The 14,793-nt window shown below is 40.4% G+C and overlaps 1 protein-coding gene across 2 annotated transcripts in view; it reads left to right on the top strand.

Annotated features, from left to right (window-relative positions):
* Positions 1-14,793, top strand: part of hydin (HYDIN axonemal central pair apparatus protein) — a 365,478-nt gene that overhangs the window by 55,790 nt on the left and 294,895 nt on the right. For both annotated transcript variants that reach the window (XM_051931627.1, XM_028809423.2), the window contains exons 23-30: positions 616-798; positions 1,817-1,936; positions 3,432-3,591; positions 5,347-5,519; positions 7,297-7,495; positions 7,585-7,684; positions 11,699-11,798; positions 14,596-14,764. In XM_051931627.1, the coding sequence (XP_051787587.1) occupies positions 616-798; positions 1,817-1,936; positions 3,432-3,591; positions 5,347-5,519; positions 7,297-7,495; positions 7,585-7,684; positions 11,699-11,798; positions 14,596-14,764 (1,204 nt within the window). The remainder of the gene's footprint in view (positions 1-615; positions 799-1,816; positions 1,937-3,431; positions 3,592-5,346; positions 5,520-7,296; positions 7,496-7,584; positions 7,685-11,698; positions 11,799-14,595; positions 14,765-14,793) is intronic.

Here is a 14,793-nt window from a genome sequence, read left to right on the forward strand (position 1 = left end):
GGGGTAGGCCATGTCTGTTCTGTAGGGCCACAGTGGCTGCAGGTTTTTGTTGCAACCCAGTTTCTTAATGAGAAGTCAGTTATCGCTAATGAAGACGGTTTTCTGCTTCAGTTTAGTGGTCTCGCTTGTTCAAGTTTGCCACCCTTAAAACTTATAATATTAAACATCATCAGTTTTTTCACACAAGCACCCTGTCCAGGCTTGTTTCCTACTTTTTGCCCAATGTTGGATGCTCTTTGTGACCCTGAAGTAGATTTGTGCTGTGTTTTATTAATTAAATTTAATATTTATATTCATTGTTACACATATAATGTACAGCACATGGACTTTAAATACATAGTCCAGATCTCCTACAATCACCTGCTACTTGGAGGCCCCAAATACGTATATAAACTTTCAGTGCTTAGTTGCATCCACTGATAAAAAACAATAAAGAACTTTTCTGTCACTTCATACGTAAGGATTTAAATGAATTATCATAGACATTGCAACTAACTTACTGCAAGTTTTAAAATTAAAGGAAAAAGGATTATTGCTGCCACAAGAGATCAGCATAATCGGTAACTAGAGGAGAATGGCGACTTTAATTCTACATCTCTTGTATCTTTTTTCCAGGTTGACTACTTTTCGTTGGATTGTCCCTGCCAACGGGGAGGTCTGTTTGAAAATCCACTTCACCTCCAATTCCGTGGGCCAGTTTGACCAGACGCTGAACTTTGAGTTACTGGGAACCAGACGGCGCTATCAGCTATACTGTCGGGGCATCTGTGCCTACCCAGCAATTAGCAAAGACCCAAAGTAAGCTTTTATGTGTCCTTTGAATCATTTTGGCGGAAAATAAAATGGACTTTTTTATGGTTCCTGTAATGGAATTCCAGGTGATTACAATGGAATTGTCTCATTGAAAGCAATCCAGGAGCTTGGTGTGTGAATTTGCCATTCTTGAAGCACAGAGTACAGTGTTTTTCAAGTTCATTTGAATTTATTTTCAACTCCACTCATCTTTAATTTTATTATTCCATATAGGGAAATTAATTTGGTTTGTTCATCAACAATAAACTTACATGAACATAAGTGTTAAATATAAGAAAGACAGGAAGGAGAAATACATTCTAAGAAACCACATGTATGTGAGTGAACACCACCATGCATATATACAGTATGTTAAACATACATATATATGCAAATACGTAGTGTCATGGATGGCCGGGACCCATGCCCAACCGGGACACTTCTGCCTTGGAAGGACCAGGGGAGCGAGTGTGTGCCCCCCTGGGTGGCAGCGGTACCTCGGACTCCTGCAGGGCTTCATGGGAGATGGAGTTGGATTAAGCCCTGTTAGGATCTGGGGGTGCCACCAAGGTGTGCTGCACCTATTTCTGACCCCATGTGGGTGGTTTTTCCACCACACCCGGTGGGGCAACGAGTAACTGGAGCACTTCCAGGTGACTTATATAAGGGGCCAACAGAGATTACTCGGTGGGCCAGAGTCAGCAGGAAGAAGAAGACAAAGATTGAGGAGGAGTGGAGGCGGATGGACTGGTGGCAAGGAAGGGAATGAACTGTGTGTTGCGGTGCTGGTGTTTTGTGCACTTTTATTATAAATAAACCGTGTGTTGTGTGTTGTGCTTGTCTGTGTTGGGGGTTAGGGTGGCTGTACACACCCGGGTTTCACAGTACACTAAAAAACATTACACCCATCTATATAGTGGCCTATATGAATCTACACGTGTTTGCATTACATGCTTCAAAATCCTCACTTTGCAGTTTCCTTGGGTTGTGTAACTTTTCCATTTGTGTCATTTCACTTTTTCAGAACAGTGTTTCCCAGCCGTAGAAAGGTAGCTTTGCCCAATGAAATAATCCAAAAGAAATACATTTTGGCATCTGAGGTATTTGAGTTTGGTCCATTGCTCTGTGGAAAATCAAGAGACAGGTAAGTGGCAAAACAATTATTACAATAAACAGTGAAATATTAAAAATGTTATTGGTTAGTAAACTGTTGTACATCAAGAATCTTGGAAGCTCAGCATTTCCCTGTTCATTTTCTTCATTTTGGAATCTACTGAAAATATTTAAATAAATTGCACCATTTCATTGTTTCTTATGGGAGCCGGCATTTTGTTTATTCATTGTCTCTGTAACCATTTGAAATCGTCACAGTGAGTGACATCAACGGGGCAACACAATAAAAAAACCTGCCACTTTAGTACATTGTGAACATTCAAACTTCTCTGTAAATTATGCCTTAGTTTTTTTGCTCCAAAAATTTTTTTGCTTGTCCATGTGTTCCTGTTTAAAAGTTGTGATGCTCAGTTAGTGTTTCCCCAGTTATGAGTTTTGCTCACCTTTGTATTTTGACTCTTTTCCTGCTCCCGTCATCACTTGCTGCTAGTGTACATTTTTCCCTAGCAGTACAGACATGGCTGGCCCTGTCACTGTCATTGTGACATTGTTAAGTTCTCATTATGTTTGCACGCACATCCTTAACATTACAAGACAAGATTAATTGAGGACAGGTCATTCAATTATTTCCTCTTATCATCAAGGTTCAGAGATCCCAGAGGTGCATCTTGCCTCTGTAGTTTTTTGTAACTTGTTCCAAGTATCTAAAGTAAGCTGTGTGTGACATACTTGATAATATTTGTGTAAAGTTTGCATATAATTAATAAGCTCCCATCTGTGTCCCTGTTCTGGTTGAAGATCCCTCTTTAGAGAAACAGTTGACACCTACCTTTCTAATTTCCATCATAATTTTTTTTTTTATCTTTTATCACATGCACTGGAAGTTTGGAATTCTTCCAGTCAATCTTCTACTATGGAAGGCGACCAAAACTATACACAGTGTGACAGCTTGTGGCACAAGATACAGTAAATGTTGGAACACCAACGCGGTTGTCCCCAATTACTTTAAAAATCCAACCAAAAGAAATGTGCAATGTTGCCGTAAATAACAGAAAATAAGCTGCCTCTTCACGGCTTCTTTAGATCACAGTGGGTCAAGGCATGAAAGAGCTCCATCTCTTCGCTCTCCGAGTCGATGAGACAAATGCCCTCACTGGGTGTTTTCTCAGCACTGTGAAGCAAAAGGAAGACAACACAGTTAGTGGTAGCGCCCCCTCTCAGTCCGCGGGGGAATTACATACCGGGGAGGAACCCAGAGGGTGACCCTTGCTGTTACACACTGGCTTCCGCTTTAGATCCCAGAGATTTGGTCCTTAAGTTAATTCGTGACAAAGTCCATGGAAAGTACTCCACAATGGACTGATGTCTCATCCAGAGGGGGCTTGAATGAATAGTAAATAACGTAAAGTAAGCCAGGCTCTGAACATGAATGCTTTTTTCTTTCCCATTCTATGAAAATAGAATTCATAACTGAATGAAGAAGATCCTTTTTTTTTTCCTTACACATTTGTGTTTGTGCTTGACAGATACAAGGAAGGCCGGTACCCAGAAAACATGGAGAAATTCACTGTGCATAATAACTCCTCGCTCACTGCTGATGTCCTCTTCTGCCTTCACCAAGACACAAAGGCGACCACATTTCTATTGGACCCTCCTTCAATGTCCCTCAAACCTGATGAAAAGCAGGTAAAAGAACAAGGCCTGAGCTACACCAGCACTTTATCATCTAAGCGCAGAAAAGATGTTTCTAGTGATTGTTTCTTTCAGTTCATTTTGCTTTTATATTTAAAATGTTATTCATAATGTCAGAACAGAATTACAATATCCACCTTCACTTTAGTAGTGCTCAAAAACGCTGTCAGTGACATAAATCTTCAAAGTCTATAACTGGCAGAATTTTTTAAATATTTTATGAGGATGATTGTTCACATTTTTCTATTTCTTACTTCAGAGATTTAAAGGTGTCATTGCTGTGGTTAGAATAAGTAGTGTTTGCGGTCATGATCATTGCTTTCAAACGCGAATGTTTTTATTTGTAGACAAATCTCTGACAAGTTGTAAAACTGTAAAAAGCGCACTCTTCCATGTTTCTTTGACTGTTTTCTTTTGTCGCCGAATTCTTTTTCGGATGGCAGCTTTAAAATGTCGCTTTATACTTGTCATTCTACGGAAATGATACGCCTATCTTAATGGTTATAAATTAAATTGAGATTAAAATATTAAGTATCTACCTACAGATGTTTCTTGGATATTAGATTCAAGGTTCTTTATTCATCACTGAATCAATAACTGAACTGGTAAAAACTGCCTTTGCAGCATCATGAAGCTGTCATTCAGTATCCTACAAAATTAGCACAAGAGATGCCATTGATTTGTAACACAACTGACTGCATACTCTGGGCTTTGAACGCTGTGTAGTGCAGAAGGTCAGTGAGTATTATGTCCACCATTAGGTAGATGGCACACTTAAACAAGATGCATCATGGTGTCTTGTGAGATGTCACTCCACACCTGTTTGATGTTCAGAGTCAGCAGAGACCATAGTTGTGGCCAAGTGGGGACAGAGTCTAGGCATCTTCCAGTAATGACTGTACATTTTTGTTTGGACTCCTGTCAGGACAACTAGTAGGACACCCAGTAGTTGTGATGTTTCATAAAGCTTCCCTAGAGAGGACCACGAAGCATGTTCACTGGTTACAGTGCTAGAAAGCAAAGGTTTTAATGGTGCCTATGAAGGGGAGGACAACTGGACTCATCACTGTATAAACATGCTGTTGACTGGTCATGGTGACCACAGTACCATCTGAGATATACCATTATATGCTATAGATCCCCAAATCACAAAGTCTGAGGTTGGTGACTTAAGCCTCATGATAGTAATCTCTAGAAGAACCCTTCCTTAAGGCTTTCAACATCAGCCTTCACAGAAATGAGACTGATCATTGAAGACAACGCAACGCCACTGTGTCTTTTGTCCACAGCAGTCAAGTCATTGCTGTTTTTCCTGAGATGTCAAAGGCAGACATCACATTGTGGAGAACAGATTAATATGTACAGACACAACTAACCATCTGCATGATGGAATTTAATGTTAAAGCAAAATAGATTTGTGTGATTATTGCTTTACAGTCTGTAATCACCATCTAGTGTACATGCCCAACTTACCTGTCCCTCTTCCTTCTTGATGGTCTTCTCTCTGGGTATGCAAGGTTCTGGACCATCACAAGTTATCACAAGTGTAACACAGCCATGACGTTTTGTTCAATTTTTTGCAACCTCCATGCAAGCCACTATTATGACCCCATTCAAAGTCTAGAATCATTTCTGTCTCCTAGGTATGGTCTGCTGTGGGAACGTTATTTAACCAATCTTCAAATAAAGTGTATTATTTAATTACAGAGATAAAAATGACACCATGACTTGACCTGTATTCCTTTGCAGGTACTGACTGTATGGGCTTTCCCAACCTCCCCTGGTCTATTTGAAGATCGCATAGTGTGCTGTGTCAAAGAGAACCCAGAACCAGTTATTTTCAAAATATCTTGTCATGGTGTGCGACCTGAACTGGAGCTTGACAGGAAGCAACTACACTTTGAGAAAATTCTCTTGCACAGGTGGGAAGAAGTCAAGTGGTTAAGTGCGTATGCCTCAAATTTAAATAGCTCTGCAGCTATTCTTGCATGGCCTGCATATTTACTACATTAAACTCCCCCATTAAAGCATGCTGGCACTTCGGACTTCTTATGTAAATGAAGGCTACAACTGAAAAGATGTGTAGTAGTCCTTATTGTCTGGTTTTCATAAAATATTTAAAATTATGCTGTATACACAATGTGGCACGGTGGCGAAGTGGTAGCGCTGCTGCCTTGCAGTAAGGAGACCTGGGTTCACTTCCCAGGTCCTCCCTGCATGGAGTTTGCATGTTCTCCCCATGTCTACATGGGTTTCCTCCGGGTGCTCCGGTTTCCTCCCATAGTCCAAAGACATGCAGGTTAGGTGCACTGGCGATTCCAAATTGGCCCTAGTGTGTGCTTTGGTGTGTGGGCCCTGCCCGCCTTGTTTCCTGCCTTGCACCCTGTGTTGGCAGGGATTGGCTCCAGCAGACCCCTGTGACCCTATAGTTAGGATATAGCGGGTTGGATAATGGATGAATGGATGTATACACAATAAAACTAAAATTCACCATAAAGGCTCATTTCAAAAGTTAATTTTAATGTACCTTGTCGTGAACTGAGCCGAGGTTCAAAGTTTCACATTTTAGTGGCATCTTACAGTTTGCTTGTAAAATCCAGCAAGCGCCATATGATTTTATCTCCTTTTACACCTCATACTAGCTTTTTCTTTGTTACTTATTTGGAAGGTCCTAGCATCACATGTCTAGCTTTTGGTTCTTAACTGTCAAACAATAGGCCAATAAATCATTTGCACTCCTCTGAAGATTCCAGATGAGATCCAGACAAATTGTAGTAGCTGTCAGCAAAACCAGTCTTGTGGTTGTAGTAATAGTAAAAGAAGAAGTAGTTGTATTGTCCAATCAACATGCAACACATGAGTGAAACACTACCAAGGGGAAGACTTCTAGTCAAGGGGAAGTAACAAACAAAGGGAAAGAAATTAAACCTGTATGTGGTTTGGCTAAACTGTCTTAGTAAGCCTTGCTATGTTTTGTCTAATTAAGGCAGCCTACTAATACATGATGGATTATTAATTAGTGTCCTCATGGCAAGCAAACTCCCAAAATATTGTACAGCAGCAAGAGTATCTCAGTTTGGGGCTATACTTGCCGTGTTGCCTGTCGGCACGTGTCTGAAGCCCATGAGGTGCACCTGTTTAAATGATAATGGAGGATCAGAGGGTGAAGTGCCTTCATCGCTTCATAGGGACGCAACTCAACTTGCAAGTGAAGAGGAATTGGGATTAACTTTCTGCTCTTCTAACAAAGCTAAATAATCTCAAGAGTCCAGACATGCAGGGAAGGATGAGAGTCAACAACTTCTGGAGACAGCATAGGAGAAAGAGAATTTGTTGAAGATATAATAGGTTAGGAAATGGAATAAGTGTGGAGAGAATGTCGTGTGGCTGACCCTTCATACACTACTCTTACTACTTTTCAAAATAAATATTATTCATGTACCGTACATTTGAAGTACTTTTCACCTACGTCCTTAAGACATGTATGTTGAGTTCATTGGCAATCTCAAACTGGTGAATGTGAACGTGTGCATAACACCACAGTTTTACTGTCCAGGGCTGTTTATTTCTTTGTACCCATTGCTTCTGAGATTGTCTTCTGGCTGCCACCAACCCTAAATTAGATTAAGTCACCGAGAATGTTATGTTATTATTCATGTGTGCTTTCTGACAAGTATTCAAATTTTTATTTGGTTTCAGAAAGGAGACAAAGACGTTGTATTTGCGAAACAACAACTTGCTGCCAGTTGCCTGGAAACTTACCGGTTTGGAGTCACTGGGAGATGAATTCATGGTGTCCCAGGATCAAGGCATTCTTATGCCCAAGTCTGAATACGCTCTGCAGATGCACTTTAGAGCACTGAAGCAAATCAATGTGAAGAAGGTCATCCGGCTGGAGGTGCAGTCACGTACCTGATCTGCTCATGAATTACCATTATCTTGACTTTTGCCACCACAAAATGTTGACTACATGTTGTGCTTTTGCAGGTGTCCGATGTGGATAATATCCTTGGCATCGTCTACACGGAAAACATTCAAATCATGGCAGAGGCGTATGATGTAGCTCTAGATATAAGTTTCCCAAAAGGTAATACAGTACAGTAATCCCTCGCTACTTCGCGGTTCACTTTTTGCGGATTCACGACTTCGCGGGTTTTTAAATACAAGTGATTGCCCGCCTATCACGGAAGTTATGTTCCAGACCCATCAGCAACAGGAGAAAATCCGCGAAATAGAAAGACCATATAAATAAACATTTTTATAGTTTAAGCCTTAAAATACCCATCCCACATGCTTTAAACACATGTAAACTTATAAAACACACTTTGTTAACACATATGATATGTGGATGTCGGGCTAAGGATATGAGTAACATCTCACTATTATAAAACATTTTAACTTCATGCAAGACAAGACAGTGAGACAGGAAAATTGGTGATGTACAGGCTTTTAAATTATTGACACGCAGAGCGACAAGCAGCACAAAGCCAGCACAAAGTCCACTTCTCCTTAGCGTTCATTCAGCTCCCCACCCCCTTGACAATGCGAAGTGGCAGGAGCGTACTGCGCCTCCGGGGAGGGGGGTTTGAGCGAACGTGCGTTCAGCTCTCACACACCCACACACACCCACACACACACACACACACACACACACACACTCCTCCTCCTCCTTCCGAACGCGCAGAGCGACAAGCAGGCATTTTGGCAGAAGCAGCACAAAGTCCATTTCTGCTCAGCATGAGTTCAGCTGCCCCCCCTTCACAAAGCGAGTGCAGACACATTGATGTCTGATCGCTGCGTGCAGTGTGCAATGTTGGTCTGAGGTGTTTAAGAATGTAGAAAGTGTTTAAGAGCATAGGAAGTGTTTATAAGAGCGTGGGAAAGGTTAACAAGAGAGTGAGAAAGGTTTATAAGAGTGTGGGAAGGGTTTATAAAGCCTTAAAATATGTATAAATAATAAAATAAATATAGGTCGCTACTTCGCGGATTTTCACCTATCGCAGGGGCTCTGGAACGTAACCCCCGCGATAGGTGAGGGATGACTGTATGTGAAATCAGAAGATAGATCTAGTGATGGAGGGTCAGAGATTTGGCCTAGTTCATGCAAATTTGGATTGCTTGTACTGCTTTTGGTTGATAGTTTCGATGTTGGATGGTATGGTGTCATAATTTCTTGCTTGGCTGCCTCACTGGTCTGGGGATCTGCTTTTCAATTCCATCCCTGTCTCACTCCTTTTGACGTTTGCAAGTTCTCTCCAATGTCCACGAAGGTTTTTTCTAAATCCAAAAGGTGTGCAGATTAGGTAAGTGACTGCGGGGGTGCTTGAGAGCATGACATATCTGAGTAAGTTCCACCTTGCGCCCAGTATTCAGTTTGGACTCTGTATAGGACTAAATAGAGTTCAATACCTGCTTTACTATGATATTTACTTATTTTTAATGCATCTGCTAAGTATAATAGAGTGATAAAAAATATTGTGAACACTTTTGGGTTGTCTTACTACAAAATCATTCAATTATCAAGAAAAATACACTTACTTCTAACAGAAATGTTAGGTTAAAAACAGATTTGCAAGATTGATCTTTAGATATTGAACAGGAAGGGTCTTCTTATTAAAAGCAAATGTCACAGATAATTAATTATTGATGTGCACTTTGGGTAATTAGAAATTCTTCACTGGTCCACTAGGACTGAGAGTCTATGTATGACTCTAGAGTGAGTCCTCCAATGGTCCAGTTCCCCCATTGTACCCAGTGCTGCCATGATAGGCATTGGTCTGGACCTTGAATTTGATAAGAAGTTTACAAAATGGATGGATCAGTTGGATTTGTTCAATCATCAAGCCTTCTGTCCTTTTAAAAGGTTGAATTGAGAGGGAGATGAGCATGAAAAGCCAAATGAACATGCTGATATTTCTTTACATTGATCTGATGCTCCATTTAAAGTAGATGAAACCCTAACTGTTAAATGCCACAGAAGCTGCTAATTTTATTTTAATCATTTTCATTGTTTGAGCTTCTTGTCTGTGTGAATTGAACTTGCTGTTCAATTAGAAGGCTTGATTAACTCTCAGTTTTCTGTCTCAGAAGAGCCCAATAGTCTACATTTTTTTTCTGTAAAATTCAGTCAGTCTGCTTTCTTATTAAGCACCCTTCACAAAGGGCACCATCATATGGTTCTTTATAAAACAAACAAGTTTACCTCATAGTTATGCCCTGCGATGGACTGGCACCCTATCTAGGGTTGCTTGTTGCCTTATGCCAGGAGCTGACTGAGCAGGTGCCCATTCCTTGTGACCCTAAACTGGATAAGTCACTTAGAAACTAGACGAAATGATTGATGATCTCTTTGGTGTTTTTTGTTACAATAGATAGTAAAAAATAAATAAACACAACAATATTAACAAAAATTATATAATTGCATTAAACATACTTAAAATTAAATAAACAAGACACAAAAAAGAAATATACACGCAGGCCAGGAAAAAGTCCTAGCTGAAACATTCTAGGGTGTCAAATTGAAAAGCTCTATAAACCCAGAGGAGAGTTTTAATCACAATAAGATAATCAGACAGGAAGCAGGTGACATTGCATCAATTCATAGATGTGGAGTTTATGTCCAGACTCCAGCAGCAACATTGTGAAATTCTGCAACGAGTGTCTAATTTGATGTAGTGAAGCTGAGTCATTCTTCACTTCCATAGTTAGATTCGGAGATCTTCAATGTGTCCTTTCACCTTATCTAACAGCAAGTCAACAATTAAAAAAGTAATCAGCAACAAGCAAGTAATAAATAGTTATTAATGTTTTTGTTATAGAGATGCTGTATTTAGAAAAAAATTGTGAAGAACAAAACAAAAATTGAGTTGTACTACAAATCTACATTGCTTCTCTAAACACTTTACTGATTTTCTTAGGAAAGTAAAGCAAAATAGGACAAGGCAGAATTGATCAGAATTATGAATTTCAAATAAAATGCCATATTCATTTCAGACTTATTAAGAACGTCAAATTAGGCCTTGAAGCCTCTATGGCCCCTTTGACTGGTGTAGCCTGCACAGTCCATAATCCATTGAAGTGTTGACTTTTTTATAGTTTGACTGGCAACATTTTCCTCAAGATTTAATGGAGAGTTTTTTCCTAGCAATTTGTACTTACAATTATCCATCACTTAATTTATTAATCCTTGGCATCTGACATAAATGAGCATGAGTAAAAATTAAAAAGGACATAGAATATAGGATGTGAAGTACAGTAATGTAACCTGTCAAATGCAGTATCCTTGCTGACAGCATCATCCAGCCACAAAATACGTCTTAGTATTTTTGATGGGCGTCACAGTGGCGCAGTGGATAGCACTCCTGCCTCACAGTTAGGAGACCCGGGTTCACTTCCCATGTCCTCCCTGCGTGGAGTTTGCATGTTCCTCTCTGTGTCTGCATGGATTTCCTCGGGGCGCTGTGGTTTCCTCCAACAGTCCAAAGACATTCAGGTTAGGTGCATTGGCGATTCTAAATTGTCCCTAGTGTGTGTGTGTGTGTGTGTGCCCTGTGGTGGGCTGGTGTCCTGCCCGGGGTTTGTTTCCTGCCTTGTGCCCTGTGTTGGCTGGGATTGGCTCCAACAAACCCCCATGACCCTGTAGTTAGGATATAACGGGATGGATGATGGATGGATAATTAAAGAGCAAATACATGAAATATAAGCAGCCAACTGCCATGGTGTAGCAGTTGCTCCATCTTCCTCACATCCTGAGTGAAATTTCTGCCCAGATTGAGAGTTCATGTGGAGGGGGGGGTCCCATTGACCAACTGAATGAATTGGTGACTATAACCAATGATTATGAGCAAGTGTGTGTGTGTGTGTTTGTGTTAGTGTCTTCTCTGCATTAAACTGCCACCTCATCCAAGTTGTTTCCTTCCAGTGTTGCCAGTTCTGGTGTGATGCTATATGGGTGAGTTAAACAGGGGCAGTTTGTTTTGAACGTTCACCCTTCTTAGTATTGTGCTTACTAGACAAGGGGCTGAGGAATCTAAAAGCTCCTTACACGCAGTGAGAATAACCACTGAACTGGCATACTGTATTTTGATTTTGTTTTCATCAGGTGCAGATGGGGGACTTGACTTTGGTGTCATCAAAGTTTCAGAAGAAGCTAAACAGACCCTCAGTTTGAAAAACAAAGGAAAATATGAAATTTCTTACAGGTATGGAAAGACACATTTTTGTAAGCCCCAATAGTTAGACTTTAGCTTCTCTACTAATCCAGATCCATGAAGTGTTCATTTGCCATGTGGCTTCTGGTTTGGCCATCAGAAGTTGAGGAGGACTTTGCTGTGATGAGCTTTGTACATAAGTCTCATTTTATAGCATTCCCTTTCCCGATTGATTTAAAAAATGTGTGGCTTTTAGTGAACCTTCACATGTATCTGTTTAGACCCTTTTAGTGTGACTGTGATTCTTCCCTGAATTTCTCTATGATGAAGCCAGTAATCCCGCAGCATTGGGTGGACTTGCAGGCATAGAGAACTCATTTTAGTGAATAACTCACACACATAGATGGTGTTTAAAATTAATCTGACACCACTGTGACATTAGGAACCAGGCCCTGAGTTCATTTTGTGGATCGCATGTTCATTTTGAAGAAGTTTACCATTTACCGTACCAAGTAACAGATTGAGTAAAGACATAATTCCATATATGGAATATTGAATGTATATGGATCATTGGAACCGTTGGTTTAAAGTGCCCCTTCTGGATAATGAAACTTAGTTTTTTGAATGCTATTGTTTGTTTTGCTTTAGAAAAATTATCTGAAGAGAAGACTTCCATCATCAGGTCTGAATTGACGATTATTTAGACACTTTCTTAGTTTATTTTTTACTTTTTTCTAACTTTCAGTGGAACAACAGCCTATCTGAGTAGCATTAGGCATAAGGTCGAGGAGGAACCGGACCTTGATAGGCGGCTGCTCGATCTAAGGCTGTCCCCACACACTTCCATGTTGTGCCTGTTTGATGTTGCTGCTTAAGTTGAGCAGAGTCTCCCCTCAGAAAACCCACAAAACACAAAGAGAATGTGTAAAGTGCACCAAATTCATTGTTGGGCTTAGTAGCTGACAGCTATGGTGTCACCCAAAAGTACTTTATCTACTTACAGCAACTAAAAATACAGTGAGAATAATTATTCCTGGTGCTTGTGATCCAGTGTTAAATCTACTTAGACACCACTAATGATAAAACTAATCATTGCCATCATCATCATCTCTGAGCTCTATAGGAAGACTATTGAAAAAACTATTATTTGAAAAACTCCAACAAAAGAGATACAGCATGAAAGGCTGAGATTTGCATTTCCTTCTCTTACATGAAAAACTTCCTTCGCACACAGAATGCATTTGCAGCCTTGTCAGATTCACTTCACATCATGCTAAACGTACCCCATGGTGACCGAGAGGTGCAAAGAGGCTACGCACTTTTGACAGAGCATGCATGCGGTTTACGTCGTGTGTGGAAGTGGGCGGCAACAATTCAAAGAATGGGGCGTGGCAAACCTAAGAGAAGAGAAGGGGTGTGTTTAAAATTCAAAAGGGGTGTGAACTTTTAAAAAGAGGACTGAGCACTTAGAAGGGCCCGCATGCAGCATTTCTTGTTATTGAAAGCCAGTAATCTAATTTTTCAATTGTATTACATGGATCAAAATTAACACAGCACTTTGTCTGATGAAATGCCACCCCCAAGACAAAATTTTGTTTCTTGAATTTGTAATAGAGCACAGTTGTTTTTACCATGATATTTTATATTTTAAAACAAATACATATTAAATGACATAAATTTCCTTGGAAAATAACTTGTTTGAGTATTGAAGTCAAATCGAGCATGCAGCCGCTCCGTTCGCTATTTAATATTGTATAAGTGATGCCATTTCTTTCATGCATGTTTTATTTCCTGCGCCGCTTTCTTCACGTCTTTATCTGACTTGAGTTGACGACCACCCAGATGTTTTTTAGGGGTCCAAAAAGGTGGAAATCACACAGTGCCAAATCTGGCGAATAAGGAAAATGTGGCAATACCTCAAACCAGACAAGCCTTGGTGTTCATAGCAGTGTGTGGGTGGCCAGACATTGTCTTACGGCAAAAGGACTCCTTCAGACAGCAGTCGCCGTCGCTTGAATCAAATAGCAGGCTTCATGTTGGTCTCCAGCAAGTCACAGTAACTTGCAGTAGTGACTGTAGTGCCCCTCGGCATGTAGTGTTCGACAATAACTTGGGTGCACAAGTGGTTGCGAGGACAAGACAAAACCTTTTATTCTGCTGGAATCCAGGTACTTCCAGGCAGGTGGCGCAAGTGCATTGAGAAGGGTTGAGACTACAATGAGAAATGACATTATCAGTACTGTTAAGGTTCGTTCCATTTTCTGATAAATCCCATTTTCTAACTTCAGCTTGACTCCCCCTCGTATTTAGCCCAGCATACCTCATCAATCCCTTTTCATGTATCTCAAAGTACCACTGTCTGCCACACTACTTGGTAATTTATTCTGTATAAAGTATCCATGTTTCTCTGCATGAAGAAAGTCTCTGTAATGTTTGTACAAGTTAATCATTAACCAGTTTCCATCTATGCCACTGTGTTCTATTTGAAAAACTGATTTATAAAATAGTCCACCTTAATAAAATGATAAGGGTCTGTGTGTCCATCCAGTTGCTATGTTTCTGTCATTCCAAAAGTTGGCAAATCTCCAATGTTTTTAGTAATAAAATGCATTGCACTTGTCATTCTTACAGATGGCATATCACAAATCCCATACCAAACAGCATATAACAGAGACACGTGCCTCGCATGGTGCACTGCAGACATTAACTCTGAGGTCTACGTTGATTACACCCATCTCAGACGGGTGGCACAGCTAGTTTAGTATAATATAATAAGGACATTTGTTGCATTAAATATAGACATTCCTAAGTTTGATGTACCTAACAGTGTCTTTGTTGTATCTTTCAGTTTCTTACTGGAGGCCACTGAGGCAGGAATGCCTGAACTGAACTCTCACTTCACCATTCAGCCACAGAAGGGCGCCTTAAACCCGAATGACAGGCCGGCCCAAGTGCAGATCACCTTCCGTTCTCGCAAAGAGGTGTCCATTGAGAACAAACCTATCTTGCGCTGCCAGGTAGAAATGTTATTATTGACTAAATGTGT

The sequence above is a fragment of the Erpetoichthys calabaricus genome, chromosome 9, assembly GCF_900747795.2.
Source record: "Erpetoichthys calabaricus chromosome 9, fErpCal1.3, whole genome shotgun sequence".
Classification (NCBI taxonomy): domain Eukaryota; kingdom Metazoa; phylum Chordata; class Cladistia; order Polypteriformes; family Polypteridae; genus Erpetoichthys; species Erpetoichthys calabaricus.